At 47.1% G+C, this 26,313-nt stretch overlaps 1 protein-coding gene across 2 annotated transcripts in view; it reads right to left on the reverse strand.

Moving 5' to 3' along the window:
• Window positions 1-25,580, reverse strand: part of LOC137416782 (uncharacterized) — a 35,965-nt gene extending 10,385 nt beyond the window's left edge. The window contains exons 1-2 of one of the 2 annotated variants that reach the window (XM_068102408.2): window positions 24,964-25,580; window positions 9,005-9,115 (exon numbers count right to left, since the gene is read on the reverse strand). In XM_068102408.2, the coding sequence (XP_067958509.2) occupies window positions 9,005-9,115; window positions 24,964-24,973 (121 nt within the window). In that variant the 5' untranslated portion in view covers window positions 24,974-25,580. Of the gene's footprint in view, window positions 1-9,004; window positions 9,116-15,140; window positions 15,304-24,963 lie in introns of those variants that run through there. The other variant, XM_068102407.2, reaches the window with a different exon arrangement.
• Between the last annotated feature and the right edge of the window lie 733 nt (window positions 25,581-26,313).

Here is a 26,313-nt window from a genome sequence, read left to right on the forward strand (position 1 = left end):
AAACCTGATTGATCTCTCCATTCAGGTTGCTTCTGACAATCCAGACTTGATCTGCTTAACAGAAACTTTCCTCCTTCAAGATGTCTCCGATTCCTTAATATCTCTTCCTGGTTACTCCCTCCTCCGGTATGATAGACCTGAGCCGCGTCCTGGTGGTGGGGTGGCTATCCTTATCAAAAACTCTCTTCCTCACTCTCCTTGCACTGCCCTCTCTCCACCCCACCCCCAGAGGTACCTCTGGCTACGGCTTCCTCTCCGCTCCCACCTTTTGTTCATATGTGTTCTGTACCATCCTCCAAACAGTGAGGACTCCATTTACATTTCGCTGTCGGACAACATGGACCAACTTCCATCAACTCATCCAAACTCTCTCTTCCTCATATGTGGCGACTTCAACTGTCATAATCCAGCTGGCTGGGTGTGGGTTCATCTCTCACCAGCCATGGCACCTCAGCAAAGTACTTCTGCGACTCATTGGGACTGACACAATCTGGCAATTTCCCGACCCGGATCTCAGTCAATGGAGTATCTTCTCTTCTGGACTTGGTTATGACTAACTTCCCTGCAAATGTCTACTGCTCTTCTTCTGCTCCAATCGGTTCTTATGATCATGTGCTTGTTAAAGTGGACATCTCTCAGGCCATTCTCAGAGAGCCTCCTCAGCACCGACGAGTCTGGCATTTCACTCAGGCTGACTGGCACGGTCTGCAAGCAGCCATCAATCATCTGGACTGGTCTTCCATCTCTACTGCCTCTGACATCAATTCTTCCTGGGAATTCTTCCAAAGCAAACTGCTCTCTCTCATGCATAGATTTATCCCATCTCGTCTTCAGTTGTCTTACCCTTCCTCCCATCCATGGTACACTAAATATTGTGGTGAGGCAGTTGCCCTGAAACAACTTGCCTTTGCCTCTTGGAAGGCAAATCCAACTGAAGGCAATCTCAGTTCCTTCCACCAAGCTCGGAACAAGTGTGTGTCGACCCTCAGGAGTGCCAGGAAGCACTATCTCTCCACACTCAAGATTGAACTCTCAAACCTGTCTCCTTCCTCCAAATCCTGGTGGCATCTGGTCAAATCCGTTTCTGGTGTTTGTTCCCCCTCCATCCCCTCCCTTACCTCAAATGGCTACACAGTTGACACCGCACGTGACAAAGCCGAATGCCTCAACTCTGTGTTTGCCTCAAAATCTTGTGTCCCAAACCCATCTCTCTCTGTTCCCACCTTTCCGAGTAGAACCCAACTGCTCCTGGACTCTGTGTCCTTCTCTCCTGACAAGGTGGAGAAGTTTTTGTCAAACCTCGACTCTGATTCTGCAACTGGACCAGACGGCATCAGCCCACGGGTCCTAAAATCCTGCTCTTCCACTCTATTTCACCCTCTCTCTGTTCTTTTCACCCTCTCTTTTGCTCAAGGTCATGTGCCAGCATCTTGGAAATCAGCAAACATTACCGCTTTACACAAAAAAAGTACAAAAACAGATCCTTGCAACTACAGACCAATCAGCCTGCTTCCAATTATCGGCAAAGTCATGGAATCCATCATTGCTTCAGATATCAAATCCTTCCTCTTCTCCAATGGCTTGATCTCTGATCATCAATTTGGATTCAGACTAGGTCATTCTACTCTGGACATGTTGCTTCTGCTGTCTCAACAATGGATGGAGGTCCTCAATGCCAAACAGGAAATCAGAGCTGTCTCACTTGACATATCACGTGCCTTCGATACGGTCTGGAACCCAGCTCTGCTCACCAAAGTCTCCTCCTATGGTATCCATGGAAATCTCCACTCATGGCTTGCGGACTTCCTCTTTGGTCGTAGGCAACGTGTGGCCCTGAATGGATTTCTCTCATCTCCCCTTCCTGTTCTGGCTAGAGTTCCCCAAGGTAGTGTTCTGGGCCCTGTGCTATTTCTGGTCTTCATCAATGATCTATCCGACTCTCTGGAAAATCCTCTCTATCTCTTTCCTGATGACTCCATTATCTGCCGCTCCATTCCTCATCCCTCAGATCGGCAGTCTGCATCCTCCTCACTCTCTGCAGACCTGGACAAAATCACAGACTGGTCAAACAAGTGGAACTTGTCTTTCAATCCTGACAAATCTCACACTCTTACAAAGTCTCTCTGACAGGACCGACTGGAAAACCCTCCCATCTACTTTCTCAACAATCCTCTCCAAGAAGTTCTGTCGCTCAAGCTTTTGGGTCTCACTATCTGCCATGATCTTTCTTGGGAAAACCACATTTCCAAGCTGGCCTCCAAAGCCAGTCGCCGACTGGGCATCCTCCGTCGTGTGAAGTCCTTCGTTGGCACACCTGAGCTCCTCACCACATACAAGACTTTCATCCGCAGCTCAATGGAATACTGTTCCCCCCTCTGGGCTGGTGCTCCTGCCTCACACCTAGCTCGGCTTCACGCTGTTGAAACCAAAGCTTTCAGAATCATTGGAATCTCCTGCGATGAAGTTAACTCCGAGGGCCTTTCACTCACTCACCGCAGGCAGGTTGGTGGTCTTTCTGTCTTCTACCGACTCCTCTCCGGCCTTGCTCCCCCAGCTCTCTCTGTGCTCTGTCCCCCCAATATTCCTTCAGGTCGCACAAGATCTGCCTGCAACCCTCTTATGGTTAAACTGCCGAAATCTAGGCTCTCTGCTCACCTTCACTCTTTCATTCCCCTTTTCTCCCGCCTCTGGAACAAACTCCCCCACCCCCTTCTATCCCACTCCTACCTCCAGGTCTTTAAAACAGCTGTTCACCACCATCTCTTATCTTCCCCCATCGAAAACCTTGATCTTTTCTGCCCCCGCTAATTCACCCCATACACTATTTTTTTTTTTTTTTGAAATTCCAACTTCTTTCCTGGAAGTCCTTGCAGTGTTCATATGTTTTATACCTCTCCCACCTCCCCCCAAGCCCTCCCCCTCCCACATTTCTCCTGATGTCCCTGCTCTCAAATGTTGTGTTTGTGTCCTTCCCCCTCTCTCCCCATCTTGTCTACCACTCCCCTTATTTTTTGTTTTATGTCGGTTTGACTTTTTGTGTGATTAATCTTAGCTCTTTCACGAGCGTCGATCTTGTATACAAAAAAAAATAAAAAAAACCCGAGTCGGATGTAAAATGTACAAAAAAGAATATTTATTACGGAACCCGAGAACAATGAAACGCGCCGGTAATAACTAAACCCCTCTAATGGAGCGCTCCTACACTTCACTTCAAATACAAGACAATGGAATAGTTAATAAAAGAAAACGTTGTGTGGTGCGTCTTATCTGTCTGGATGTGGTCCGTCCGGAATCGTCCAGGCTCCGGTGTTCACGCTCCGTCAGGCCTCACTGTGCGCCTCGCTCACGCCGGTCTCGCCCGCTCAGCCGCAAGCCTCGCTCGCACGTGAACGCCAGAGAGGAGAATCGACGGCGCTCCAATGTTACCCCAACGTCCGTTGTAACGCAGGCAATTCGTGGTTGGCAAAGGAAAAAGGGTCCACACGGAGAGAAAGGCAAGGGCAGAAGGGAGGTCCGGGCAGGAAAAAAGCCAAAGCGAGTAGAAGAAAATGTCGGCGAGCCAGTTGTTTTATTGCCCGTCCCGTGATGTCTGCTCTCTCCCTCTGCCAACCAGTGCCTCGTTTCCTTGTGACCTTTCACGTCACCGGCACTTCTCCTCCAATGAGCGCGTCCCTTTTTGGTAGTTCGTTCATGCCCTCCGCACTGATTGGCTGAGCGTCTCTCACCTTTGGTGTTACGTCATCATGTGGCACGTCATTGTGGTGGCAAATCAGTGTGGCACGTCCTTCAGCTCCCTTCCTCTCCAATCGGTGCTCGGGTTGTTGCTTGCCCCTCCCCCCTGTCAATCACGAGTTCTCCTGGGTGTGGCTCTCAGCCTGCCTGCTATGCCGGTGTGGTCAACCCAAGTACGTGGTGGCTTGCTGTTTGTTTGTCCGTAAGTCATTGTGGCAGCGGGGGGATTTTATTAATGTGGTGCTCTATTGGGCCTAGCTAATGGATGTGATGTATTGCCATAAGGGACAAATGAATGATCACAGGTTTGTCATACCGGGGAGTTAGCCTAATCCCTATTCTACCTATCACCCGATCATCCTCGTATGATCACAGGTATACACTTAATCCGAACAAACAGCCTACACAGAAATTACAGGTGAGGTTCACTATCACGACAGTCGAAGCACCTACCTATGCAGATCTACCTGGATCTATATATGCCCGACCCAACCGACATAACAATACTTTTCAAATTAAATTAAGAAGCACCTACCTATGCAGATCTACCTGGATCTATATATGCCCGACCCAACCGACATAACAATACTTTTCAAATTTCAAGTCAATCGGATGAAAATTGAGGATTTTAGAGATATGAAAAAAGTGGTTGACCTTTGGCCTATGTTGACCTTGTGACCTATGTTGATCAAAAAATAGCTGGTGGTTGAATTCAGTTAGCCGATATGAAAATCCTTTTCAAATTTCCAATCAAACGAATGAAAATTGAGGATTTTAGAAATTTGAAATTGTTGTTGACCTTTTGGCCAATGCTGATCTCAAAAATAGTTGGTGGTTGGATTCAGTTAGCTGATATGAAAATTCTATGAATATTTTAAGTCAATCGGATGAAAATTGAGGATTTTAGAAATTTGAAAAAAAGTGGTTGACCTTTGGCCTATGGTGACCTTTTGGCCGATGTTGATCTCAAAAATAGTTGGTGGTTGAATTCAGTTTGTTTATATGAAAATCCCATTCAAATTTCAAGTAAATCGGATGACAATTGAGGATTTTAGAAATTTGACATTGTTGTTGACCTTTGGATGATGTTGACCTTTTGGCCTATGCCGATTTCAAAAATAATTGGTGGTTGCATTCAGTTTGCTGATGTGAAAATCCTATTCAAATTTCAAGTCAATCGGATGAAAATTGAGGATTTTAGAAGTTTGAAAAAAAAAGTGGTCGACCTTTGGCATATGTTGACCTTTTGACCTCAAAAACATATAGGATTTGGTCGGACCACGACTCTACCATTTGGTAAAGTTTCGTGAAGATCGGTTTAAAATTGAGACCTGTATGTAGGCAAGTATAAGTAAGCAGACAGACAATCACACAAACACACACAAACCGGCGTAATCAACATACTTGTCAAAAAACAAGACCAGAAGTATAACAGTGGCGTAGCCAGGCTTGTAAAATATTATAAATTACAAACATACATGATTAGCTTTTTAAACAGTCGCTAATGCTGTTTGTAACATTAAACAAAGAAATATGGAGGAATCCAGACATCGGTGAGGTAAGTTTTACATACAGAACTGAGGGAAGATCTACTGTAATCTAGATTATACCCCACAAGGGTTGGGTACGTACCGTTTTGTTGGAAGAGACGTAACGCCGATGCTTTCGATAGTTGATGATCATTTTAACAATCGGTTTGTTTGTGTTTCACATTGAATGAAAAACGTAAAGGTGGAGCATGGCGAATGTGATATATGACAGGTTCGACGATATCTTCGGAATGAATGGCATATAAATCAAAATGGTGGTGTGTGGAGAGTCAGCTGCCGTGCCACCGTAATGACATCAGACGTAATCACATCACCCTCTCATGTGACCAAATCCTCAGCTCTGATTGGTATACGTTTGAGAGGACATACATACATACATACAGACGGACAAACACTGTTCCAGACGGCTTTGCCTTATGGGCTACGCCGTAAAAAAAAAATTGCCAAGTAACAAACACACAAACCGGAGAGATCAACATACTTGTCAAAAAAATGTTTTTGCCAAGTAACCAACAGACAGACAGACAGACAGACAAATGGACTCAAATGCAATACCCCCTCCTCTGGCGAGAGTAAAAATGAAAGCAAGAGACAACCAACTCAGGAAAACTGCTCCATATGTTAGAGGAGAGGAGAGGAGAGAGGAATCAAGTTGAGTGTTAAGCTTAGACTTGCAGAGGGTGGCAAGATAGGGGCAAGGCAACAAATCTGCCTGCGGCAAGTAAGAAGCAAAAAATGATAAGCATCATCAACACAGAGGGTCTTGGACTCCTTGGCTACAAAGAAAGCTCAATTGGAGGTTCCAGCAAAAGCCCATAGTGGGGAGCCATATTTAATGGCACTTGTACGACAAAAAGTACACTAAATATCATAAGTCACACTAAAATATGCTATTTCCGGGGGAATTTCTCATCCGTAAGGAATGGATTTTCACTGGTAGATAAATTTGGGAATCTCTAGGTGGGCCTTGAGGCCTAGACCTCACGTCCTGAGGCCTAGACCGAGCCTAGAGAGGGCAAAGTGATAGCCATGTAAATGGCCAGTTGCGCATATTGTTTTGAAGCTTGGCAGAAAATGACACAACCACAGGGATGACTGCCTGGCAAATGCGGAAGGAAAGTTACAAAACAAGATGGGATAATCTGCAAAATTTTAGTTTCTGACTGGTGTTTGACATGCTTCTCTTTGCTCAGCCTGAACTCCTTTTTGGGGTAAGTGTACCATTCTGGTTTTGTCTCACCGAACTGTTGTCATATGTCAATGGAACTGATAATAGTTTTGGAATTCCAAAATGAAACCCAGTAATGAGCAAAGTAACACCATGGCCGGGTGAAGTAACACCATGGCCGCACCACATCACCTTTTCCTTACATTGCTCCCTTCAGCCCCTCGTATACGTCTTCGTGCCCCACCAAATGGCATTCCACTCCCGAGCTCTTCCCGACCATCCCAGCGGCATTATAGCCTGGTGTTGGCTTAACCGTTAAGGTAGCTGGTTTAAGATCTTCGGGTCTTAAGTTTGAGCCCTTGCTGTGCCGTTGAAATAACACCAGGTGGGTTTACTCAACCCGTCATCCTTCCGAGCTAGTTGGGCTAGCGTTGATGTTGTTGGGTGATGTTGTTGTTGATGTTGTTGTTGATGTTGATGTTGTTGGCTAGTTGGGTGATGTGGTTGGGCTAGCGGCTAGGGTGCTGGCTTAGGATCCAAGGATCCTGGGTTCGAATCCCGGTCGATCGCTGAATTAACGCCAGGGGGGTTGACTCAGCCTGTCATCCTTCCGAGGTCGGCTAATTGAGTACCAGTTCACTGGTAATTCCCTGTTTGTCGTTAAAGGCGGCAAAAAGGGTTGGCGTCAGGAAGGGCATCCGGCCGTAAAACATTGCTTGAAATAGGGGACCAAAAAACAACAACAACCACGGTTCCCGAAAAAGGCCAACCCCCGCTTTGCGGGGAAAAATGGCCTCTAAAGGTGGTTATTTTTTTTTTTTAAATATCCTTCCGAGGTCGGCAAAATGAGTACCAGTTTACTGGCAACAGGGGCACTGCATCAGTGGCACAGCCACTCTTCCAGAAAGTGATGCAACCAGCAGCCACAAGCTGCATACGAAACAACAATAGTGGCATTATAACCATAAAAGTCCATATGGCCCCTGCCAGGGGCCTCTTCCATTCACCCATGCCCCATGCCCCATGCCAATTAAACTCCCATTGCTCCACATTGCCCATAAACCTGTACCTCCAACACTAGAACACCCTATTCCAACATCAAACATCTCTTCATAAAGGTTTTTGCTGCTTCTCCAGACATTCTATATTTAGCAGAACCATGCCTCTCAAAGGATGTCCTAGTCTCTTCTGTATCTATGCCTGCCTATTCTCTTTCCCAGAATGACAGGCCTGACAGGCCTGACCCTACCCTGGTTGAAGGGTTTCTTCTAACAACAAGAGCTGCATCCCCACTGTCAATGCTCAGTCTGAATCCCTAAAATCTCCCTTGAATGATCGTGATGTTGACTTTTTCTCCACAACCATCTTGTGTGTTCTTGCATGGTGTAGTATTTATCCTGGAAGACTCCTCCATACTCACCTCTCTTTCTGCTCACAATTAAATAAATCACCAAGCCTGCCATGTTCACAGGAGGCATTCCCACAAGGTTCAATGTCATTCTTTGGCAACGATGATCGAGCGTTTGGGTAGAATGCGCCCGTCTATGATCCTTCGGGCCTTGAAACGGCCCACATAGTCGGGAGTTGCAGTGCAGACAGCTGAAAGAATGCAGCCCTTTGGTTGAGCTGATACAGTTCCCCAACTCCTTCGTTGTGCAGAGGCACACCCCTTTCTCTCAGGCACTTTTCCAAGTATCTGTGGTTTCCAAGTTTTTAGAAGGTTTGTGTGATATTTACGCAAACAATCCTCATCTCGCACGCACAACATACATTAACATGACCCACTTACTGCTGTTTCTAGGGGTTTCTGCACATGCGCACTGAGAATTCTGGAATGGATTAACTCATTGTGAAAGTCCCATATTACCTCCTTCAAAATACATGTTAAATCCTCACAAGTTATCCATACTACAGTGCATGAAAGCAAACATATTCATCATTGCTGCATAAATCCCATTGAACCCATCCTTGAACGTAACATAATCAGCAAGAGCTCAAATTTCTTTACATTTTGAGGTTCTGTCTGACATCACCAAAATTGTGAAAGGTAAAGAATGGAAAATGAAAAATCATCACCAACTCGAGGTTTTCTCAAAAATATTGATTCTGACAAACCCTCAAGTTTATTGTGCTATCGCATGCTCTGCCCTCTGGTATCTGCTAATGAACAGAAATGTCATTCAATGGATTAAAATGTACAAATAAAGCTACCCTGGGGCTACATATTTGTTCAACATAAATGCAGTGAAGGATTTCACTACTCTCCTAACTTCATGTCTCAACCCGACAAACATATCCTCTCCCTTCTCGCACCAAAACCATATCTACTCCCAAACATATTTCCCTTCCCTCCCCACTCCACTACCTTCTTTCTCTCTTCCATCCTTCTTTTACCTTTCCAAATTTTAATTTCCTCAAATGAGTTCCACCCAAAATTGCCACGTATACATAATAAATAGACACTACATTTTGAAAGAAAACACATATAAAATCCCATGACGAGCAGGAGAAAGACATTCCTTTATATCCCATTTATGAAATTCTCACAACTCACCATCGTCCAGGGGTCTTCCCACTTCTTCAGAAAAATCAGAATTCACGTTCTCGATTTTGACCCTCACGATTTCAAATTCTTCCATCTTCACACTGTCCTTTGTATGATCAGCTGCAACCAGAGGTTCATGAACTGCATGAGTATTACAAAAAAAATAGATTCAGCAATTGCAAAACAAAGACTTGTTATCCAGATGTAAAGAAAGTATAAATATTACCGCTACAAACCGATTATTAAAAACAAAACCAAAAGTCTAACAGTTTCTCCAAGAGCCCCGTGCCTGCGCCATGGTGGCCTTCAGTGAAATATCTCCTCAACATGACCCCTCTCTTCCCTACCAAATATCTCACAATCCTGCCCTACTTTTTTAGGTGCCTCCAGTAATTGACCCCACAACTGCTGACCCTGAACTACAATCCTCAGTACATTACTTTCGTGTCTGGTCCTCTTTTTCCGGATATTTCTTCAAGAGCACCGTGCCTGCATCATGGTGGCCTTTTGAGAATATCCAAATATCTGACAATCCTGCCATACTTTTCCAGGTGCTTCCAGTAATTGACCCCACAAGTGCTGACCCTGAACTACAGTCCTCAATACATTACTTTCGTGTCTGTTTCTCTTTTTCTGAATATTTCTCCAAGAGCCCCGTGCCTGCATCATGGCGGCCTTTTGTGAAATATCTCCTCAATGTGACCCCTCTCTTCCCTACCAAATATCTTTCAATCCTGCCCTACTTCTCCAGGTGCCTCCAATAAATTTACCCCACATCTGCCAACCCTAAACTAACAATCCTCAATACATTACTTTCGTGTCTGGTCCTCTTTTTCTGGATATTTCTCCAAGAGCCATGTTCCTGCATCATGGCGGCCTTTAGAGAAATATCCAAATATCTGACAATCCTGCCCTACTTTCCAAGGTGCCTCCAATAATTGACGCCACACCTGCTGACTCTGAACTACAATCCTCTGGGCATTACCTTCATGTGTGGTCCTCTTTCTGTCCTCTTTTTCCGGGTATTTCTCCAAGAGCCCCATGCCTGCATCATGGTGGCCTTTAGAGAAATATACAAATATCTGACAATCCTGCCATACTTTCCAAGGTGACTCCAATAATTTAGACAAACTAGTGGGGTCACCCGTGGGAATCCCAGGGGCATGGACGTGTGTGACATTTGGACATCTTCATTTAGTTGCTGCAAATTCAGTTTTACAAAATGGTTCCAGCCAATTTATCAGATCCACAAATAATGTAATCTACACAATATATTTATTTCTGATAACATGTGAATGCATGTGCGTGCACATGGGAAATACAGTTTGAAATGTGTTGCGCGCACACACACACACACACACACACACACACACACACACACACACACACACACACACACACACACACACACACACACATACACATATATATATACACATCCACACACACACATACATATATATATATATATATATATACATATATATATATACACACACATACATACACACACATACACACATACAGACACACACATATATATACACATACATATACACACACATACACACACACACGTACACACACATATACACATACCCACATATACACACACACACACACACACAGGAAACCGAACCGGAAGACGACGAGAGGGAAGAGGAAGAAGGCGTGAGGAGAAAAGTGGAAGAAGACGCGTGTCTTGAAGCTCCGTAGCGAGCGTGATCGAACGAAAGCCGCGAGTAACCTTTGAGTCTCCTTGAAAGGACTTTCCTGCGATAGGTGTTATCGCTGGAGGATTGAGAACCCTGCGTAGTCAGGTATAGGCATTGAGGTTCCGGAGAATCCTCGCCTGGGCGCTTCGACTCAAGTAAGAGCTGTCGGCCATTTTGAACCGCGCGCTTCGTTCCCCGAAAAAGGTGTTGCTACGTGTCAGCTTTTCTCACCATCCGGTCGTCTGCCGGGGATGTGTGTGCACAAAAGCGGCGTTTGAAGATTACGCTGCGGTTCGCTGATTGAACTGTGAAGGTACACGTTTGATTCGCGCCTGTGGGATTTCCCTTTTCACCGCCAGTTTGCGGTTGGTTTGGACCACGTGACTGTCCACGCCTTGCCTACGCCTCATTACTCGCCTCATCGCCTCTTTGCCTCATGACTACTCGCAGGAGGGGATTATCTTTGAGTTATAGAGACATTGGGGAAGGTTCTTTTCCACTCACTTGGAGCACAGTGAGTTACCTTATGCATGTTAGCTGATGGTACCATCATAGGAGATATTGATTGTACTCTTGATTCCTATTATTGTTGTACTGTTATTTGTGTGTGATTTTTAATACAACATTTGTTCGTTTAAAATCATTGGTGTGGTTTCACTGTTGATTTCTAATATAGAATAACATATTTTTCTGCCGTGGCTCCTCTCGGGGTTCGGAGGTATACCGAGACCAGGAGGTCGGGGAGGAACACGTAACAATATATATATATATATACTGTATAGTTTATATACAGGGTGAGTCAAAATTAGCACCTGATTTCTGTTTATATATATATATATATATATTTATATATTTATTTATTTATTTATTTATATATTTCTGTCAGTTGATTGTTTGTTTGCCATTTGTATTACAGTGTACAAGAAGGTAGAAATAAATGAATGACATGTTTATCTAACCATTTATTCGGGGGAAAATTATTACGGAGGTGTACCAAGCTGTTTTACTTGTAATTTTCAAAGTGCCCTCCCTCGTGATCGATGCACAATTGCAGCCGAGCAGGCACAGAGTGGCACACATGCTTGCAGATATCAATTTCCTCAAACTTTGCAGTGATTTGAGCCTTCAATTCCTGAATAGTAGGAGGCTTTTCACGAGAAGGTCTTTCATGAGCCCCCAAAGAAAGAAATCTGGAGGTGTAAGGTCTGGGGAGCGTGCCGGCCACTCAATCGGACCGCGGTGGCCGATCCACTTTCCGGGAAAGTTTTCATCAAGCCACTGATGAACATGACGTCCTTAATGAGGTGGAGCTCCATCTTGCTGGAAATAACAGTCCTGAACTTGTACCCTGGGCCAAAAGAAGGTTTGCAGCATATCCAGGTAAATTTCTGCAGTGACAGATCACTCAAAGAAAAAGGGTCCAAGTATCCCTAATGGAGATATGGCTGCCCAAACTGTCACGCCAGGTAAATTTACCTCCTTCTCAACTGTCACTCTTGGGTTCTCCACAGCCCAGTAGACACAATTGTGTCTGTTAATTGTGCCGTTAAGCTTAAAACATGCCTCATCTGACCACCAGATGTTGTCTAGCATTGTGTCCTCTTCGTCAAGTTTAGCTAAGAACTCTTTGCAAAATTGAAGACGCCGGTCGTCATCTCCATCATGAAGGGCATGCAGTAAGCGTGGAATGTAAGGTTTCCAGTTTTTCTGGTGAAGGATACGGATAACACTTGATTGGCTCACTTCCAACTCTGCAGATAAACGGCGAGTTGACTTTTGCGGACTTTATTCCAGTCTCCTGATGGCTTCTTCAGCCTTAGCTACATTCGTTGCTGTTTTCGGACGACCGGACTTCTTTGCAGTGGCTACCGACCCTGTTGCTTCAAATTTCTCGACAATCAATCGTATGTTTCTTCCCTGGGGTGGGTTAATATCGAATTCCTGTGTCAAACGGCGTGCCGCCATCGTTGGTTGTTCATTACATTTGTCGTAATGTTTCACGGCCGCAATGCGTTGATTCATTGAAAGGTAATTCATGGTTCAATTTGGTGCAACTTCAGTAACTTTCCAAACTCTCAGCAATAACCTGCAAAACAAAAACAAAAATAAATAAATTAAGAAAATTAATAATCTGCAAGACAATTATTAACAACATGACATCCCAGAAAGAATCTGACAGCCGAAAAAACAGAAATCGGGCGCGGGCGCTACCTTTGATTCACCCTGTATATATATATATTGTTACGGATTCGGGGGTCGGCTCTCCCCTTATCAAGGGGGAGTTAATCCCCTTGTCCTTTTAAGCTGGCTGTCCCGAGTCCTGGAAGCTACAACGCTCCTCCCAGTCAGTCTTGGTTAGGGTGATTGGTCAATTTGGGTCCCAAATACCTAATTACCAACACCGACCGCGAGCAGGGAAATAACTCCCGCTCGAACCACGGACAAGATAGAAAGTGCCGAGCGGTTAGCGATCCGCGGTCCGAGCCATTAACAATGACTAACCCGATTCTGAGCGGTTCCAAAATCGTGCCACAGGTACTCAATTGAAAGAAAGAACGGAGGCGATCGGATTAGGGAAAAACCAAGAAAGAACAAGGTAAATTTATTAACAACCAAAAAGAAGAGGAAAGGAAAGAATGTACAAGAAGAAGAAGAAGGAGAAGGACACAGGGCAGGCTTAACTACACAGTCTTAACTTAACACCCCAGGACAAACATACACACTCACACGGGATTGTAGTGGGTAGGGTGGAAGGTCCAGGTAGATGATCCAGGCTCCGGTTCCGCGGGCGAAACCCGGCAGGCAGCTCTGCGTATCGTTGGCGTGCGACCGGACCTTACATATGGCGGGAGGGGGGGGGGGGAGGGGGCTCGTGTCCTTTACCGCACGTAATACTTGAATGGCTGCGCCAAACGCGCCCTCTCCCAAAGGTCCTCTCAATGCGCGTGTCTCCAACAAGTCCTTCGCAAATGTGCGCTCCTGGCTCAGTCCTTTCAAAAAGCGCATATACCCACAAGTCCGTTATCAGCGCTCTCTCCCAACGAGTCCGTTGCGCGCAGGTCTTTCAAAAGGAGTCCGTCAAAGGGCTTTTCGCGTGCGCTTTTATAACGCGCTTTTAGATCACTCCGCTCGCTTCAAAACCACGCCCGCCATCGAGCTCACCTCAGCCCAGGTTGGCTGGTAAGGGCTTACCGGCTCCGCCTTTGACGGCTAGTTGACGTGGCCACACCCTCTCCTTGGCGTTCCGCCCCCTTCTTCCTCGAGCCGACCGCATGGTCAATGGCGGCGCCTGAGCGAACGCTAACCAAGGCGCGTAACAGAATTTGGAGAGAGACGTCGCAATATGAACAGAATGAATTGGGGACCTACTCTTATTTAATTGATGCAACGCAGATTCAACTAGAACGGGCACTCGGTAGAGCGCATACCTTCGCCGCAGCTACTGTTCTGTACTTGGCATGGGAGTGTAGGGAACAGAACAACAAAAATACGATTTTGACCTTTTTGTGACCTTGACCTTGACCTTTGACTCGATTGCTCCCAAAATCTAATCAAATGTGTCCCGTATAATAACCAATCATCCCACCAAATTTCATGCAATTCGGTTGAATACTTTTTGAGTTATGCGAATAACATACACACACACACACACACAGACATACAAATAAATACACAGCGATCAAAACATAACCTTCCGCTTTTGCGAAGGTAACTATTGGAAACATGGCCTTATCTGAAACACATAATAATGAAATAACTAAAGTTCCTATGGTGGCCTACGTGTTGCATATGGACTAACTAAGGGTGCAACCTTTAACTTTATTAAATGATGGGATATTTACAAGAGTTATTTACAACAAGTATGGGTTCTAAAAACGCAACACTGCACCCTCCCTTTTTCCAGGCTCATCCCGAGCCGAAGCACATGGGCTATCCTTTAACTTAATGTGACACTTAGGTGTGGTTACCCTCTACTTTTAACCTCACCCTGAGTGCGACAGTTTTAACACTAAATATGTCCCGCCTGCTGCGTTGCATCCTATCTAACTGACTCACGCCCACAATTAACCGAATTACGGAATGGTTCTCAAACTAAACATTTAAGCCGGTGGGGAGCATTATTTACAAAAACACTACTATTTTGATTATTTACAACTACAACCCAGGACCTGTCTTTTGTGGGAAGAAAAATATCTTTTGAAAAGAGGAAAATGCCATTGCCATGCACTGCACCGATACACCATACCATATGTACCAATATGCACCAATAAAGAAATGCACCAATAAGCACTAAAAAAACACAAAGAGCACCAAAGAAGCACCATACTGAAAATGCACAGAACAAACATTTTAATATAATAAAATTTTATTATTATTGATTTCGCTTTTTATTATTGATTTGGCCAGCAGAGCCAACTCCGGTGGTCCACCTGCATGGCATGGATGCCACTTTAAAAGCAGTGGTCCGCAACCAGATACCGCTGGCACAATGGTCGGTCCCATCAGAGACGCCAGGCCACAGAACGTGTGGTCCATATGGTGCATCAGTGCAGGCAGGAAGCAGCAAAGGTGCGGGCACACAACTGCGGTCACCTGCACACTTCCCTCGGGCACAAAAGAACAAGGCCCATGAGTGGGGAAGGAAGGACAAGCAGATGAGCGGGCAGGGGCGCAAGGGTACACATCAAAACAAAGTAATGCGATATGAGGGGCGCAGGAGAGCGAGCCGAGAAAGCTCGTCCTAGCGTACGTCACCCCCCATGTCACCTACTCTACCCTTGCCCCTACCCCATATTTACACACTTTACAAATCCGTCTCTACGTCTTGTCTTTCCCATCCCCTCTAAACCAAATTCATCATCAATCCATGGAATATCGAACAATGCCCCCCACGTCGAGATGCGTCTTTCATTCCAAATGTCTGCAAAAAAATGTGGTGTGGAGTTTCATCACACAGGTGAGTGGATGCGGATGGTGCGAAGAGACTTTCATCCTAGCTATACTTCTAAATGGCATTAACACTTTAACTCTACCCGGGGTCTTGCCCTGCAAAACCATTGGCCATCATTACACTATGTGGTTCTAAAAACCAATTCCCATTGAGCATACTGTGGTGCTCACCAATTTTGGGGTCTCACTCCCCCGGTTTTTCAACCTGTGCCCTCGCACAATTTCAGGGCTGGGTCATGTGGCTCACCAGCAGGTCCGCTCACCTGCACACCTCCGCCACTGAACGTCACCACCCGAGCTTACCTGCTCCTCACCCTAACCTACCTGGGGAAGGCCCTCCCTGGCGCTCACTCCCTCGGTGCCCTCTCTGGCACTGGGCTACCCGGGTCCTTCCTCTGGATCCTCGGGCCCCGCTGAACTCTAACTCAACTCTACCTGGCTCCCAGAGCCCACCTGCGGCCTCACCTGGCCGACAGACTACCAGTGGCGGAGTGCCCAACCAACCATACGCACTAACAGGCCACACACCCAGCCATTCCATACACTCATGCACCCAACAAAACACTTCTGTGCAACTACCCGCACCACAGATGTCAATATTCAACCACAATTTATCTACTCCCTCTACCTACTTTTAAACTGCCCTCCCCGGGTACTCGTGAAGGGGTCCATCCTTCCCCCATCCACTCCTTCGCACCATACACTCCACTCCACTCCACTCCACGTATTCCACACCATTCATTCCATACCATTTATTCCAGACCATCTATTCCATACTACTCTTCTCCACTTGCACACCATGCAAGCCAATGCACTTAATACACAATTACACTCATCCACAATACTCCGTTCATACACTTTCACACACACACACATCCTTCTCGAGCATTGCCTCACTTCATCACCCTCACCACAAAGATTCTCATACGCAATTCCTCATTTCATGCGAAACCTCATGCTCACACACACCGCATCACTTAAACTAACTACTCCCTTCTAAAACTCGTGCTTCCCCGTCATCCCTTTATACTACTGCACTCCCTCGTCGTTATAATCCACCTACTCTACTCTACGTCCCCACTACCTGTACAAAAGTCACTACTTAAATCTCATGTCACCTATAGTCATTTCTAGATTCCCTAACATTATCCTAACCCTCCCGGGCTAGTTTGTATTGCCATACCCCATAAACTAAAGCTCCTCTGCCCCAAAAAGGTACGATGTGAGGGATGGTAGATCTACCATCCCTCTACACCGTATACCATTCGCCATCACTATCACTATGCCAGTCCACTACACTTGAGCCTCTCGGTTCGAATACATTTCCATCACAGCTCGGCTTCGAAAAGCCGGCTATCCGTGCAGATGGTCAGTCTCCTGTAGGTTGGGTCCGTCCGGCATTTACGATTCTGGGGAGGAGGTTTTGTCGGGCCAAGGCTCCAAGCACCATCCCTACGCAGGGCCTTTCGCTCCCATGCGCGGTGGCCCAGCCTTGCCCGGCCGGAGTGCCTCCACTGCAAGGGGGCGCCGCTCCGAACCCTCCTACCTCCCCTCGAACCGGGCCGATCGCTTTGCCTAACAAAGCGCAGTACCGACCGTACAGGACGGGGCCCGGCCCGAATCGTGCACGGCGCTCCGTGCAGGAGCGACGCGGCACCGATCCCCGCCGACCCCCGCAGCACACAAAGTGCACCACGCCCCGAGAGCTCGCGTCGGCTATACGTCGCCGAACCGCTGCCCCGGTCAACGTCGATGCTCCCATCGCATGCTCACACCACGCGTTCCGTTCTACACTCACCAAATGCAGCGCTCCAACGCCTCTCATACACTCCACGCATTCTACTACTGCATTCTTTCATGCACACTCTTCCGCTCCACACTCAGGTGCACACCACTCGCTGCTCGCACACTCCTCTGTTACACACCTCTCCTCCGTTATGTACTCCGTAACGCTCCCGGGTGTGCACTTCTGCATCCACCCACTCAGCGCACACCTACCCACGTGTGTGCAATCCCTCGTCGCACACCCACTCACGCGCTCCAATATGCATCCTCGCACACTCGCCACAACAAACTCAGGTGTGCACCCTCGCACACGCTCCTCAACCAACTCACACTCCGTGTCACTCTCACCCTCACTATCACACTCCGATGTGCATTCGCTTTCACACTCGGCAACACACTCGCGCTCCGGCGCCATTCGCACACGCGCGCCATTCGCTCTTACACAGCGCACAAAGGACCTTCCACGAACGCCCGGGTGCCGTCTGGATCCCAAGCGCGCGAAAAATCCTTTCGCGCCAAACCTTTTCGCGACATATACAGCCCGACTCACCTTGGCGCTTCCTCTTCCTCGCTCCACCACCTGCAAACTTTCATTTTGGTGATTAAGCACGGCATCACGATGCGAATACAGACTTTGCATGCATTCCATTTTTTCCTCCCGCGAGTGCTTTTCTAAGTACGCAGTCTCTCCAATTTCAATTACGACTATAATTAATTCTTTAATTTCTTTTTCCTCGACGACCGCTGGCGATAATAAAATTTTCTCTTCTAATTCTGCGGGCGCCAGCTTCCCCATACACGGGGTCGCGATTTCTATACCCGTCCACGTATCTTCGCTTTGCTCCAACTCGCTTTTCCCGCGCTCCTCAAGCCGCGCTACCTCGTTGAGTACCGATGTGCCTCTCCCGCCCAACTCGTGGTCTCTGTCTCTCCCCATCTGTTTTACCTCATACGTGGCCTTGCCCTTCGCCAAGCCCTCATTAATTTCTCGGGCCTGGCCACCCATGTCCTCCAATTGACCCCCTAATTTATCTTCCAATCCTCCCAATTGATTTTCTAATCCCCCAAATTTACTGACTAATCCCCCAATTTGATCGCCCAATTCATTTCTCAATTCCCCAATTTGCTCCTGTGTTTTGTCCACCCCCAATTGTATGGCTGCCTGTATCTGCGCCATGAAGGCTTGCATGTCTACCCTCCCCCTCCCCTCCCCCATTTGTGCAGCAGGCGCGACCCTCGTCGCCATGTGCGAGGCGCCGCCATTTTGTGCGCCTGCACCCCCCACTACCGCATCCTCATTGCTTTCCTCCTCCATCTCTCCCACTTCCTCCCTGGGGTCCTGAGCTGCCTCTAACTCCTCTTCTATCTCCCCCACTGGCATCCGATCGCCTTGACTATCCATGGCATGATTTTAATTTGGTTTTTAATACTAAATTTTGGCCGCTCATAATTTTGACCAAAATTTTTTCAAAAGATTTAAAAAATTGGTTTGGGTCCAATCCCACTCCTGACACCAATTGTTACGGATTCGGGGGTCGGCTCTCCCCTTATCAAGGGGGGGTTCATCCCCTTGTCCTTTTAAGCTGGCCGTCCCGAGTCCTGGAAGCTACAACGCTCCTCCCGGTCGGTCTTGGGTAGGGTGATTGGTCAATTTGGGTCCCAAATACCTAATTACCAACACGGACCGCGAGCAGGGAAATAACTCCCGCTCGAACCACGGATAAGATGGAAAGTGCCGAGCGGTTAGCGATCCGCGGTCCTAGCCATTAACAATGACTATCCCGATTCTGAGCGGTTCTTAATCGTGCCGCAGGTACTCAATTGAAAGAAAGGACGGAGGCGATCGGATTAGGGAAAAACCAAGAAAGAACAAGGTAAATTTATTAACAACCAAAAAGAAGAGGAAAGGAAAGAATGTACAAGAAGAAGAAGAAGGAGAAGGACACAGGGCAGGCGTAACTACACAGTCTTAACTTAACACCCCAGGATAAACATACACACTCACACGGGATTGTAGTGGGTAGGGTGGAAGGTCCAGGTAGATGATCCAGGCTCCAGTCGACCCCCGTCCGGGCTCCGGTTCCGCGGGCGAAACCCGGCAGGCATATCTGTGTATCGTTGGTGCGCGACCGAACCTTACATATGGCAGGGGGGGTGAGGGGGGGGGGAGGCTCGTGTCCTTTAGCGCACGTAATACTTGAATGGCAGTGCCAAACGCGCCCTCTCCCAAAGGTCCTCTCAATGCGCGTGCCTCCAACAAGTCCTTCGCAAATGTGCGCTCCTGGCTCAGTCCTTTCAATAAGCGCATATACCCACAAGTCCGTTATCAACGCTCTCTCCCAATGAGTCCGTTGCACGCAGGTCTTTCAAAAGGAGTCCGTCAAAGGGCTTTTCGCGCGCGCTTTTATAACGCGCTTTTAGATCACTCCGCGCGCTTCAAAACCACGCCCGCCATCGAGCTCACCTCAGCCCTGGTTGGCTGGTAAGGGCTTACCGGCTCCGCCTTTGATGGCTAGTTGACGTGGCCACACCTTCTCCTTGGCGTTCCGCCCCCTTCTTCCTCGAGCCGACCGCATGGTCAATGGCGGCGCCTGAGCGAAAGCTAACCAAGGCGCGTAACAGAATTTGGAGGGAGACGTCGCAAAATGGACAGAATGAATTGGGGACCTACTCTTATTTAATTGATGCAACGCAGATTCAACTATTGGAAACACGGCCTTATCTGAAACACATAATAATGAAATAACAAAAGTTCCTATGGTGGCCTACGTGTTGCATATGGACTAACTAAGGGTGCAACCTTTAACTTTATTAAATGATGGGATATTTACAAGTTATTTACAACAAGTGTGGGTTCTAAAACCGCAACAATATATACATATATACATACATGCATACATATACCCTTGCTCCATTATATATAGATGGCCGGATTTTCTTGAAGGGACTTCCGGTGGTTGGTTTTTGGAGCGTGAGGACGGGACGGAAGTGGGGGTGATTAAATGCTCATTGTGTGCTGCGCTCGCTTTGGAGTAATTTATGCTGTTCGGTTCGGGATTGAACTCACTCACTGCCCTTGGAAGAAACCCGCCTCCTGGTCCTTTGGTTAATCCATTTATATTGTTGTGGATATGAGAATGTTTTTTTTTTTTTGTTGTTATTGTGTAAATTGTTGTAAAATATCGCCCTCCTTACTCCAGTGTTGTATAAAGGTCAAAGGGCGTTCCCGTAGTTAGTTCCATAAAGCATACATGAAGGACACCATAATATCCCTGTTCAGTAGCTTATTTCCTTATTATGTGTATTAGGGTAAGGCCTTGTCTTCCATTAAGATGACACTCCATTGCACCAAGTGAAATAAGATAGATTCCCTTTCATTCCCCATTCCCACTCCCAAAACTTCGACTGCCAACTACAATAGCCGCCATTAAGCATGTGCTCAGCTCGGGGAAGAAGGGCGTGCCCGCCCATCGTCATCAAGGGTGGAGACAGAGGGCCTGTGCCCACCAATCAGGGCCGAAGCGAGCTCACCGAGGGGCGTGTCCTGAAGGCCGGCGGCTTGATCGCCTGAGGCGCTATAAAAGCGCGTGCGCAAGAACAGAGGTTGTTGGACCAAGCAAGAGAGAAAGGGTGGTTGGATTGAGCAGGAGTTGAGTACGAGAAGAGTTGAGTTGAGTTGAGAAGAGTTGAGTAAGGAATCCCGGAAAGAGCAGCTCCAGCCACCGCAAGTTCAGCCACAGCAGCTTCAGCCACAGCAGCAGCAGCCACAGCAGCTTCAGCCACAGCAGCTTCGGGGCCTTGACGGCAGTTTTCGAACGGGGCCGCGAAGGAACGGCGGCTGCTAAACGCGCCGATCGAGAAAGGGGCGGCGGCTGCTAATCCCAGACCCGACCGTGCTGCGGGTCCAGCTGGAAGCTTCAGCCACAGCAGCAGCAGCCACAGCAGCTTCAGCCACAGCAGCTTCGGGGCCTTGACGGCAGTTTTCGAACGGGGCCGCGAAGGAACGGCGGCTGCTAAACGCGCCGATCGAGAAAGGGGCGGCGGCTGCTAATCCCTGACCCGACCGTGCTGCGGGTCCAGCTGAACCTTCCTCCCCCTCCAACCATCCACCTCCTGCCATTCCTATCATCATTCCCCGCGTGAGTCTGTCTTTGTTTGTTCTGTCCCTGGGTAATAATTAAGACTGTAGGTAAGCTAATAATTGCACTGTGTCTCTGATTCTTCTGTATATTATTTTATTATCCTTCCTTCTCCTTGGTTACTTTGAGCGTGTAAATAGTAGGAATAAATTTAGTAGTATTTCCAACCTTTTTGTCTTCTTCTTCTTCTTCACATCCGTGTCGCCTTTGTCTTTTCCCTATTGAATACCTGTGGCGCGATCCGGCCAACGTTCGGGAATCGGGTTAGTCGGGGTAACTGTTAGGGCCGCGGGGCCATCCGCTCGGCAAACCAACATCTTATCCGCGGTCCGTAACAATATGTAACACCCCCGAACATTAATCTGGTGTTATATTATTAATACTATTATTATTATTACCATCAGGGCCGGCGCTACCGTTAGGCCAACTAGGCAGCCGCCCAGGGTGAAGACATCAGAGGGGCGCATTACTGAACCTTAAAGGGTCACAGTTTGATACAAATTATTGTTTTAAGAAAAAACATCATAAAAGGAAAATATAATAGTTAATTGTTCATAATAGTGTAGGTGATAAATTTTGAGCATGTACGCTTCGTGGCATACGTCACATCCTGTTTGAAACGGACGTAGCCTGCTCCCATGCGCCTTCTCCCATACGTCACACATCCGGCATGTCAAAACGCTGCCGCCATTTCGTCGTTGGGCGCATGGATTGATCATCGTCAGGAAAACGGGTGAATTAATTAATCGAAGTTGGCAAAATAAATTTGGGGGGGTGGGGGGGAAGGGATGCAAGTAGCTGGCCTTGCCTTGGGCACAAAATAGTCTGGCGCTGGCCCTGATTACCATCATTATTGGGTTTATAATTTGACTGCTCGATATGATTTATGAAAATACCATAATTTTGAGGTTCCAATGCGATACTTTCACTTTTCAGATCCTATTTACATTCCTATAAGTGTTTGAGCATAAAAAGGTAATTTTTTGCATTATGGATTCATTTGTTCGTTTTCTATTTGTGTTTGGGAGTTTCAGGTGCAGTAGATTAGCGCTGAAGGACTCGCTATGCATTGTGGGTCCTTGCACGTGACGCCTTAAATTAAAACAGCTTTGTAGGGGGAGGGAGGGATAACTGATGCGATGTGTTAACTTAAGCTGACAGTGGTTTCGTTGAAATCCGTTAACAGTTTAGATACAGAAGTTGGTGACATTGACCCAGCAAGATTTTTGTTTCGTTACAAGTTTCTTATAAAAACGTTTATATGCAAGCAAGACCTTTCATATATGCTTCAAATAAAGGGTAGTACATGTTTTGGATAACTACGACCTTTCATATATGCTTCAAATAAAGGGTAATACATGTTTTGGATAACTATGACCTTTCATATATGCTTCAAATAAAGGGTAATACATGTTTTGGATATCTATGAAGAATGATTATTCTCGCCCCTCTTGATAATTTAAAAAGCCCTTTTATTGATGGGTTTTTTTTTTTTTCAGATGTCGACTGCTTCAGGTGTATAGTTCATGCAGTGCAGATGGACTACAGGTGTGAGGATGATGGTGATTTGTGAAGAACAGCATCGACCTGCCCAGCCGACCTGCTTTCAAATTACAATTGTTTTTTCAATTATCAAATTTCAATTCTTCATTTTTCACACAAACACAAAAAAACAAGTACAAAATAAATGTCACAAACACAATCTCAGTGTCCTGTTTTTATTGATATCTGAATATGTTAAACCATAAAGTTATGAAACAAAAAACGTTATGTAAATGTCCCTGCAATGGCGTTATAAAACGTTGCTGCAAAGTTATAATAACGTTAACGCAACGTTATGATAAAACGTTGTGGAAACGTCAGCAAAACTCAACGTTTGAACGTTCCTGCAACATTGTGTAAATGTTCCTGTCATTGTTGTGCAAACGAACGTGCAATAACGTTATAAAAACGTTGCTGCAAAGTTATAATAACAATAGCATAAAGTCATGATAAACGTTGTGGAAACATAAACAAAACTCAACATTCCAATGTTTTTAGGACGTTAGAGAAAAACGTGGCAACAACGAAAGTGAAATGTAGTAGCAACGTTGTGGCAACGCAAAAATGTTAGCCAGGTCCCCCCCCCCCCCGACCCCCTTCCCCCTCCCTCCCTCTGCCCCTCCTTTCCTCCTCTCTCTCCTCCCCACCCCCCTTCCTCTTCTCTCTCCCCGCCCTCCTTCCTCCCTCTGCCCCTCCTTTCCTCCTCTCTCTCCTCCCCACCCCCCTTCCTCTTCTCTCTCCCCGCCCTCCTTCCTCTTCTCTCTCCCCGCCCCCCTTCCTCTTCTCTCTCCCCGCCCCCCTTCCTCTTCTCTCTCCCCACCCCCCTTCCTCCTCTCTCCCCGCCCCCCTTCCTCCTCTCTCCCTGCCCCCCTTCCTCCTCTCTCCACCCCCTTCCTCCTCTCTCTCCACCCCATTCCTCCTCTCTCTCCCCACCCCACTTCCTCCTCTCTCTCCCTGCCCCCCTTCCTCCTCTGTCCCCCCACCCCTCCCCTTCCTCCTCTCTCCCCCCACCCCCCTTCCTCCTCCTTCCTCCCCCCACCCTTCCCCTCCCCTTCCTCCCCCCACCCTTCCCCTCCCCTTCCTCCCCCCACCCTTCCCCTCCCCTTCCTCCCCCCACCCTTCCCCTCCCCTTCCTCCCCCCACCCTTCCCCTCCCCTTCCTCCTCCTCCTCCTCCTTCCTCCCTCCGCCCCTCCCCTTCCTCCTCTCCCTCCTCTCTCTCCCCTTCCTCCTCTCTCCCCCCGCCCCTCTCCTCCTCCTCCTCCTCCTGCCTTCTGTCTCTGTCTCTGATTGTTTTTCCCTTTCGGGATTTCTATGACTTTGCTGATTTTTCCTTCAAGAGTTTCCTTTGGTGTTACTCTTGTTTTATACTTTCAAAAACAAAGAGTTTAAAAGTCAAGTCTCTCTCTCTCTCCCCGCCCCTCCCCTTCTTCCTCTGCCCCCTGCCCCCTGCCCCCTCCCCCCCCCCTTCTCTCTTCATATTCCCGTCACGAAGCGACTCCGAGTAACAAACCGTTTTATAGAGCACCTTTACAAGTAATATATAATATAACATACAAAGGACAATGGAAGGACGTGACTCTGGATATAACTAAATTTCATTTTTTTCGAAGCCTAATAGTAATAAAGTTCAACATTGTCTGTCATCATCCAATGGAGTCGGACGAGGACTTAAACCTGTATTATGCATCGATGTGGTGATTGTAACAATGATGAAGGATAAACAAGAAACAAGACGTGAATGGATTCTGGTTTGGACCCGAAATCAACATTAAAACACAAAGAGAGGAACGAAAGGATTCCGCAGTGGGAATGTCAGTGAGTGCGAGCAAAGAATACCGGGCTCCATCGGACGAGGGCACAATCACAGGAGGAAGATGAACCCGGAACAGCTGGGTCGTGCGTTCGTGTTGTTGACGCGGAGCGTTGGTAGCTGCGTTGTTATGGAGATGTGAAGCGTTGAGGAAATCGCGTCCGGAGACGGCAGAGAGCGACACATCCGCAGTGACCTGTCGTGACACAATGACAATGCTGCTGCGCTGAGGCCAAAGAGCGGCGGCGCCAAGATAAATCCACGAAGCGTTCCGAGTAAACGAGAACAGACGCGATCGTGATAGGTCGAGGGACATCACGTGATCAACATGGCGGCGCCCATGGATTCACACGTGTGTCCGTGGCGCTGGCGCGGACGATCAGTCTGTTCACCTCCATTGCATTGCTTGGAAGGATAAAGCCACAGAAAAAAAAAACAAGGAGAAAACAAGGGATCGTTTAAGGATAAAAATCAAATCAATAAAAAAAAACGAAATGTCCGGTGAGACCGAGCAACCTCCAACCGTTTTAAAAAGCAATTTTGAGGATAGAAGAGAACTGAAGAGAAATAGATATATTAATGTATGGAACGTATGGAATCATCAATGTATGGAACGAAGGCTTATAAAAAAGGAGGTTTCGCCGAAGGTATGTTCCGGGGTGGGAACATATAATTGAAGAGCTGGCATCCCGACAGGTGTGTGTGTGTGTGTGTGTGTGTGTGTGTGTGTGTGTGTGTGTGTGTGTGTGTGTGTGTGTGTGTGTGTGTGTGTGTGTGTGTGTGTGTGTGTGTGTGTGTGTGTGTGTGTATATATATATATATATATATATATGCTCTGCGTGTATGGTCAGCGTGTATGGTGTGTGCGTGTGTGTATGTATGTATGGTGTTTGTGTGTGTGTGTGTGTATGGTGTTTGTGTGTGTGTGTGTGTGTGTGTGTGTGTGTGTGTGTGTGTGTGTGTGTATATGGTGTTTGTGTGTGCATGTTTGTGTGCGTGTATGGTATTTGCGTGTGCGTGTGTAGGGTGTTTGTGTGTGCGTGTTTGTGTGTGTATGGTGTGTGTATGGTGTGTGTGTGTGTGTGTGTGTATGGTGTGTGTGTGTGTGTGTGTGTGTGTGTGTGTGTGTGTGTGTGTGTGTATATGGTGTTTGTGTGTGCATGTTTGTGTGCGTGTATGGTATTTGCGTGTGCGTGTGTAGGGTGTTTGTGTGTGCGTGTTTGTGTGTGTATGGTGTGTGTATGGTGTGTGTGTGTGTGTGTGTGTGTGTGTGTGTGTGTGTGTGTGTGTGTATGGTGTTTGTGTGTGTGTGTGTGTGTATGGTGTTTGTGTGTGTGTATGGTGTTTGTGTGTGTATGTATCGTGTGTTTGTGTGT

Source organism: Myxine glutinosa, chromosome 1 (genome assembly GCF_964187855.1).
Source record: "Myxine glutinosa chromosome 1, kmMyxGlut1.1, whole genome shotgun sequence".
NCBI lineage: Eukaryota > Metazoa > Chordata > Myxini > Myxiniformes > Myxinidae > Myxine > Myxine glutinosa.